Here is an 8,501-nt window from a genome sequence, read left to right on the forward strand (position 1 = left end):
TAGTAGTTCAATATAAATTGCCTTTCATAAATACCGTTACACTTCTAGGAAATATACATTTTAATCAATTAATATGAAAAGTAGCTATCCATTTCAGGAAAACGTATAATTGACTGTTATTCATGATCATTATTTTAATAGAACCTTTTTAATTTCATTTGATCAATGTGAATATGAGTAATTTAAGTTTAATGTTAATTGTTCGACTTTCTTTAATTTTCACTATAATTATGTATTAAGGTTTTTGCCATTTATACTTAATTGGTGCAATCAGATGTAATAATCTTAGACATGGATGATAGTTTGCATTTTGACAACAGTAATAGTAACTAAGTAATAGTTACAGTGGTATATGAAACGAGTTAGTTACGAGGATATAACACTGGCAAAAAAAAGACGAAACCGTGAGGCCGAGATGATTTTTTTGTAGAAACATCACGACGAGATATCGCCCAGCCTGTGTTATACCCCCGTTACTAACGAGTTTCATTAATCATTACTGTTGTATCGCATTTTCAATTTTTTTTGCGAAACAAAAATCAGCAAAAAACTGTAGTTCTAAAAGAAATGAAATGAACAAATACCAGCTAATGTTGTCGTTAGCATCCTTACAGCTAAAAATAATAATGCATTTGTTTGAAGTTATTTTCGCTGTCAGAAATAAAGAATAAAGCAACATTTACGACCCTTGAAAACCTTAAAGACATCTAATGTTAAAGACGTATTGAGAAAGTAATGTTGAATCAAGATTTAAGGGCTTTTTAGTTGAAATAATTCATTTTTCAATTTAAGCTGTTGTATATTTGAGAATAAATTTCATTTCATTAATCATAATTGACAAATTCCTCATATTTAATTCAGATGGCATTAAGAAATTAAATAATACAGATAGCAGTAATTATAAGCATGTTTAATATATAGTGTAATTCTTAATCGTATATTTTAGAAGCCTGCATCTTTTGAATTTTTATGTACATAATGTACGTCGTGGACGACTGTAAGTGTATGGGTTGAGCGTCTGGCCATTTATCCAGAGGTCGTGGGTTTGTAATATCACCAGTGGTAAGATTGTCGTTTCCACAGTTACGATAACTTGTTCTGGAAGAAATCAAATGAGGCGACCTAAAGTGCATATCCTCATAAATTGAAAACATAATGAAAAAAGAAGATATTTATTTGTCTTTGTATCAGAACCATTATATTTGTACATTTAGAAAGACTACTCGTGTAAACAAATAAAACTATATGGATGATAAACGGAAGATAATCGGGGTTATATGAACAAAATATGCCGTGTTTAACTTAAGTTATATACACAAGGTTTAAATATTAGGACGGGTCATAATCTATACCGTGATTTATGTTAAATGTATATGTAATTGTACGACTATTGTTATTGTTTTAACCAAAGTGAAATGGCACCTATAAAATTATTTGCGGATCTAAAATCACAGCCATGCAGGGCGGTGTACTTGTTTATGAAAATGAACAATATTCCATTCCAAATGGTGAGAATAGACCTTGGATCAGGTAAACCCAATTATATTTGTTTTTATCTAAATCTGTTTAGATTTAAAAAGAAAAGAAAATTTGTTCTTCTTGAGATATCAGTTAAATACATTTTATTAATGATTACATAGAGTGTTTCTTTTTAAGATTAACCAGTTAAAATGTATTAGTTAAATTTGTGACAAAGAGGCCCGATCTAGATTTTAACCTTTAAGTTAACTTACACGAAAAACGAATCCTTTTGAAAATATTCAGCAGATGCGTTTATCATAAAAATATTTTTTATCGTCAATACAGTGTTTTTTTTTTCGCTAGAGCTTATATTTGTATTATTTGAACTTCATAATCTTTACATTATCTTATATTTAAGGTGAACACTTGCAGGAAGAATTCACAAAAATTAGCCCAATTCAGCGAGTACCTGTTATCGAAGATAATGGATTTGTTCTCGGAGAAAGGTAACAATTTAGGAGCATTATGCTACATGGTTTATTATTTACATTAGATAATGCCACAGTGAAACTTTGTATGGTTCTGGTTCATACCAGGATGACCCGCAGTCGTATAACTTTACTTAGGGCATAAGCTGCATTTAATTCATATTGATCATTACTCTTTTCATTTATTGGCTATATATTTTTATTCTTAACTAAAAGGTTAAATAAATGAAAAATGTTAAAACAACATCTTTTATTTTTTGAAGAAGTCGAATCATTTCAAAGAAATCAGTTCTACTTGTGAACATTTTTCATAGATCCGAAAATGTTTACAATTTACACTGTTTTCCCATTGCCCAACGATTTCTGTTTATTATGAAGTCAGAATGAAACCTTTTATTATGAAGTCAGAATGAAACCATTCTGAAAAAAAGTAAAATGTTTTATAGCACATTAAGATTTAAAAAGTTTCACAATTGTAAATATATTCTAAAAACAATTAAAATAGATCATCATAATGACATTTTTATTTTATGGCCTTTATTGTAAATCAACAATTTAAAGACAAACAAATACAACATGCTTTTTTATATTAATTTCAAATCACATTTGAAATAATGGCATATAGACATTAACGTGACATTGTATTAAAAATAAATTACTAATATATCACAAGTTTTTAATGTAAATATATTATATATTGATTAATATTTTGAATCACCTTGCATGATTATGTACTCTGTACATATTTAAAAATAAAATTATGTTCAGCTCTGTTCTGCAATAATATCTCTTTATGTTTCTATGTCTAAAGTTGCATCATGAGTATATCTGTGAGAATTATTAATGTTATCTTCTTTATAAATTGCGATAAATTCCTCATAAATTGCGATAACTTCTTAATTTCGCGATAACTTCTTTAAATATTCCGATAACCTCTTTATATATCGCGATAACTTTTTATATGTTGGGATAACTTTTCTCGAAATATGCATTACCCCAGGTCGAAAGTTTGCAATCTCCTCTGGTAGAAACGATGGACCCGAGACTGACAAATTTAATATATAAGCAAGTAAATGACAAACTGAGCATATTTTAGCACATTATTTTATTAAACAAACAGGATAATATTTATTGGTTTAACTTTTTCATAATCATCTAAGATTAGCAATGATTTAGATGGCCTACGTATAATGGTTTAATTATTTTGTGCAGGTTTAATGGTCATTATTTTCCATTCTTATCGATTCAACTAAATATTTTGAGTCTATTGGTTAATTTGAACGGTCTTCCAAACGTATGCATCGCGTAATTTCATAGGCAAATGTTTATATTATAAAAACAACAACAACAACAACAACAAAAACCAACAAAAAAACAAAACATTTTGTTATGCCCATCATAAGTAGATAACTTAAAATATATATGATGATCTCCATCAACATAATGATGATAGTGATAATAATCTCGGCATGTGATTTTATTCGTCTTTTTTACGAATGGGGAAACAATGACTCATGAAAATATTTCATTTCTTTAGTTGGGTCTAGAAGTAATGAAAAATCTAACCATTCAATTTTTAATTTCATTTAGAAAATGAATAATTTTCCCCAAAAGTATAAACATATACAGAGTCTAAGTGAAAGAAATCTCCGTCAAAATTTTAGTATATGTCAATTCGTTTTAAATGTATTTTTAAAAATGTTAATATTGTATTTCAACGTTTCGACTAATTGTCTTTTTAAGATATTCACAAACAATTTTACGTATATTCTTCTAAACCTTCTTGGATACAAGAATGTACAAACAAATATACAGTATTGTTTTTATTAAATTATATTTATATGAGTAAATAAATGCTGCTGCTTCAACAATAACAACAACAAATACAAGTATAAACAGTGACTTTTTAACAGTCATCTTGTATAATGCTCTACATTTACAGGAGTACGTGTTTTTATAAAATGTGGTGAACTTGAATTATTTCTTACAAAATTAGGAAAATCTATGTATTTGTTCCTTTTGCAGAAGCATTTAGATCAAACTTGAAATTTGATTTATTTAAAATGGTCTGGGATACTTGTATATGCAAATTAAAACAGTATATTTTCTATTTTTCAATTCTCTTTGACATTTATTCCGTATTCATTCATAGAAATTAGATATCATGCCTATATATTAAAAAACAACAACAGAAAACAACCTCAACATGTTACTACAAAAATGTTACTTAATTCTAAAAGATAATTGCTTATAAACGCTCTTGTCTTAATTTGATTCAAAACAAATTATTTCCATGTACATGATGTACATTTTCTCCTTCCTTCACTTTTTTAAAGATAGTTTCATATTTGGTTATTTCAGTGGTGCAATCTTTCGCTATCTTGCCCGTAAATTCAATGTAGCCGAACACTGGTATCCGTCAAAGGACCTGGAACGACAAGGGCGGATAGATGAATATCTTAACTGGCATCACACTAACATTCGAACAACTGCGATGATGTCATTTAGACATCAGGTGAAGTACATTTACACTTCAAAACGACATACCTCCAGATTTGTGATATTTTTATGTAAATTTTAAAATTTGCATTACGTAAAAGTGTTGTTAGTTGTACAAAAATTGTAATTTAGCCTAGCATTAGAGATCCATTTATCACATAAATTACATATAACAGTAACGGCTTGTAAAGGGGTAGAATTTCGGTGATGAAAGTAGTAAATCCTGTTTAATACTTCCAGTTTCCCCTAACTAGTGAATACATACATTTCTTTAACTTTAAAACTATAAATATATCTTAGCTTATTTGTTTCAATTATTTTTACTCATCTGGAGGCATTTAATGGTTTACTTATATCATCAACTTAGTGCAGTAACGGGTTAACTCCTTATATAATTTAAAAAGAGTTATAACCTATTACTTCACTAAAGTGACGAATTATACATAAGCATTTATAATCAAAGAAACTCCTACATACTTGCTTTGTAATGATACACGACTTCGACTGTTTTGTTTCCTTTCTCGCATAAATAAATTAAAGAAAGCTGAGGGGGTTTCCACATGAATGATGGCGTTTAGAAGTTGTTTGCTTTGTTAATAAAATAATGGTTCAGCAGTTAAAGCGCCTGTTTTCATCTTTTTTTCTTTTAAATCCCATAACCATTATATGTATAATTTAGATTGTTGTCAAAGTTTTCCATGACCTAGTTTAAGTTGAAAGGCGAGCTTTTTCTCTTGCTATGTTAGAAAGAACAACGACAGAAGGTATTTTATAATACAGCTTTCAATACATCAAGTCTTGTATGATCCAACTGATGTGGACATTTTTACTGAATCTAACATAAAAAATGTATTTTGACCCACAACATAACTTTTCTGTACAAAAAATATTTGTGAAAAGCAGACATCAGAGTGTCAGTTATTGACGGTGAAATGTTGTTTCCTTCTTATAATATCTCAAATGAGATATGTCTAGGTATCTCAGAAAATGAGGTTTTCTTACCTATTGTAAATTACATTTTGCAAATTGCCTTCTAACCAAACCGTTAAATGTGTTCGTCAGAATTTGCGTCCAAACGACATTTATCTTAGTATCGGTCTTTTAATTTATCTTATTTGTGAGATAATTAGAATTTTATAGTCTGCGACACAGTAGTTATAGTGCCTGATGAAACACCTTTTTCAAGTAAGCCTCACAATTGCATTTGTCTAGACAGACAATTTGTTTAATTTGTTTAATAAACCAACCCAGCTAACCTACGAGTTTTTAATTATCTCAGATAAGAAATTGTTTAAGTTCGTATAACTGAATCACTTTTGAGTTGGTATTTCATATTTGTTGCTTTTGTTATTTACCATCATTATCACCATTAACCCATCATCATCATCATCATCATCATAATAATAATAATAATAATAATAATAATAATTATTATTATTATTATTACTATTATTATCATTATTATTATTATTATTATTATTATTATGATGATGATGAAATAATTGTTATTATTTTCTTTATCAGTATTATTACATTTACTATAATTACCATTATGGTTATTACTTTTTTATCATTTTTATTGAAATTAGTATTAATGTTACTTTTATTTTATTATTATCATCATTATATAAAAGAAATTGCTAACTTGCATCATAAAATACAATTTTAGATATATGAGTACTGAAATTATTCTTTATTTATATTTTAGTTCATCAATACGCTGAGAGGAAAACCTATAAAAGAAGACGAGGTTAAACGTTTCAAGACGGAACTAAAGAAATCGATCAACCATATAGACAAATACTTTCTGAAAGACGAACCATATATTGGTGGAAAAGAAATTTCTGTCGCGGACTTGCAAGCGTTTTGTGAACTTATGCAGCTTGATATCATTGGTGATGAGAATGAATATAGGTTTAATCCAAAAGTCCGCGCATGGGCAGACAGAGTTAAAGCGCAAATTGAGCCATATTTCGAGCCTTGCCAAGAGGAAGGGATTTCACCGATGCAAACAATTTATAATCAATTAAAATCGTCTAAGTTGTAGAGCATGACATAATCGAATGCTATTTACTGCTTTTAAAATGAGATAATAAATTGTGTTCTTTCAATAAAAAGCTATTTATCGCAATTAAATCACTTTTACTTGTCCTGCTTTATTATATAGTACCAAATAATATATTGTGTACATATTTGTAATGGATTCTGTACATATGCAATGTACATGTTCTTTCAATTGGGGACCATCACCTCTTTGCATGGAATGGCACTCACGTGTCTCCTTGACGGTTCCATGATAACAGCCGTATAAACACAGATGCGGATGTTTCAAACTTCTAAATTCCACCATCACCAAGTTTAAATGTTGAATTCTGCTTAAACCGGTGCCAGGGACAAGGGCGGTAACTTGCACTTTCCAGTATCGTACATGAACAGGTTCAATCAAACGAGGCTGCAGCAATTTCAATTTTGTCGTTATTGGGCTTTCTTGAAGGATTCTATTTCACTCTATTTCAAATGAGAATAAGCTAGAAGCGTATTATTTCTATTCGTATCCGTTTTTACACATTTGTCTTTATGATTTCCCTTGGTGTGCCTCCATGATTTTCTGCCATGTGGTTCACTGATTTTTCTCCTTGTGTTTCTATGGTTTTCCCTAATGTGCCGCTATGATTTTCGGACGAAGTCGGTTTCTTATCAGTTTGACGTCCTGTAAAATTAACAGGGAAGGACTGAATATACGAAGAATTTTCAATTGTCATTTTAAAATTACAAACTAATTGGTGAAATCTCATTGGTCATTCTAAAATAAAATGTAAAGGATAGTTCTTACCATCTAAAATAAAATTTTAGGGATAGCTCTAAAAATGTAAGTGATACTTTTTGCCAGTATAAAATAATATGTAAAGGATAGTTCTTAAATGAAATGTTATGGAATGAGAATAGTTCTTTTACTTTTAGGTAAATTGTAAATGATTACAAAATTTATAAATTCAAACGTAAAAGAAAAAAGGGACACCTAAAAATAGAAGTTGTCCTACTTTGAAAAATCATCAATATCGATATGTAATTTCTTAGCTAAAAGAAAGATTATTATATCATTGTTATGCAAGGCATGCTAACATTTCTTTTTGTTTTGAAAACTTAGAAAAACATAATTTTGCATGTTCGCCAGTTTTACTTCGGCCGAGTATCTTTTTTTAAAGATCGTCTTGTTTCCTGGTACCTTAATGATTTCGTTTCTTAGCCATTATGAGTTTTCTTTTTGTGCTTTTATGAGCTCTATAAATTTCCTCTATGATTGCACTCATTGTGCATTTTCCTCCTTGTGTCTCTACTTTTTAAATATTACTTTTTATTTGTTGAATAAATAAATTCTGCAGAATCGAACAATCACCAATAAAAATATCTTAAAAACATTCTTCGAAATGGCGTGTATGATTATCTGAAGGGTAACGCTCACATTAAATTACACGGTGTCGTCTGCTTTCATTTAAAACAGTTGATATGAAAGTATATAATTTGGTAAAAACTATACATTTGGCAATATAATTGCAGCCCTGGCAAATTTGTTCAAGAAGTTCAATATAAATTGCCTTTTTTGCTTTTATAAATACCGTTACACTCTTGGGAAATATACATTTTGTCAATTAATAATATGAGAAATATATATCCATTTCAGAAAAACGTATAATTGACTGTAACTCATTATTTATTACAACTTTTTTAATTTCTTTTGATCATTGTGAATATGAGTAACTTAAATCTAATGTTAATTGCTCGACTTTCTTTCATTTTCACCATATTTATTAAGGTTTTTGTCATTTATACGTAACTGGTACAATAAGATGTAATAATTCTAGAAATGGATAATAGTTTGTATTTTGACAACAAAGTTAAATGATAAATAATAGTTATAATAGTATATGAAACGAGTTAGTTACAAGGATATAACACTGGCAAAAAAATGGCGAGGCCGTAAGGCCGAGACAATCTTTTGCAGAAACATCCCGAGATGTCGCCCCAGCCTGTGTTATACCCCCGTAACTAACG

The 8,501-nt window shown here is 29.2% G+C and overlaps 1 protein-coding gene across 1 annotated transcript; it reads left to right on the forward strand.

The window, feature by feature from the left end:
- The first annotated feature begins 1,319 nt into the window (after positions 1-1,319).
- LOC132727267 (glutathione S-transferase theta-1-like) lies at positions 1,320-6,584 on the forward strand. Its single transcript, XM_060712691.1, has 4 exons — positions 1,320-1,530; positions 1,880-1,967; positions 4,311-4,464; positions 6,157-6,584. Exons 1-4 carry the CDS (start codon positions 1,416-1,418, stop codon positions 6,493-6,495), a joined length of 696 nt encoding a protein of 231 aa, XP_060568674.1. The 5' UTR covers positions 1,320-1,415; the 3' UTR covers positions 6,496-6,584.
- Positions 6,585-8,501: the final 1,917 nt, after the last annotated feature.

The sequence above is a fragment of the Ruditapes philippinarum genome, unplaced genomic scaffold, assembly GCF_026571515.1.
Source record: "Ruditapes philippinarum isolate M1 unplaced genomic scaffold, ASM2657151v2 ctg756_1_1_1_1, whole genome shotgun sequence".
NCBI lineage: Eukaryota > Metazoa > Mollusca > Bivalvia > Venerida > Veneridae > Ruditapes > Ruditapes philippinarum.

Bases quoted from the DNA above. Each gene is read 5' to 3' on its own strand.
- LOC132727267 (XM_060712691.1), top strand. From the start codon at position 1,416: ATGGCACCTATAAAATTATTTGCGGATCTAAAATCACAGCCATGCAGG. The intron at 1,531-1,879 runs GTAAACCCAATT...CTTATATTTAAG, and splicing joins GAGAATAGACCTTGGATCAG to GTGAACACTTGCAGGAAGAA. The intron at 1,968-4,310 runs GTAACAATTTAG...TGGTTATTTCAG, and splicing joins GGATTTGTTCTCGGAGAAAG to TGGTGCAATCTTTCGCTATC.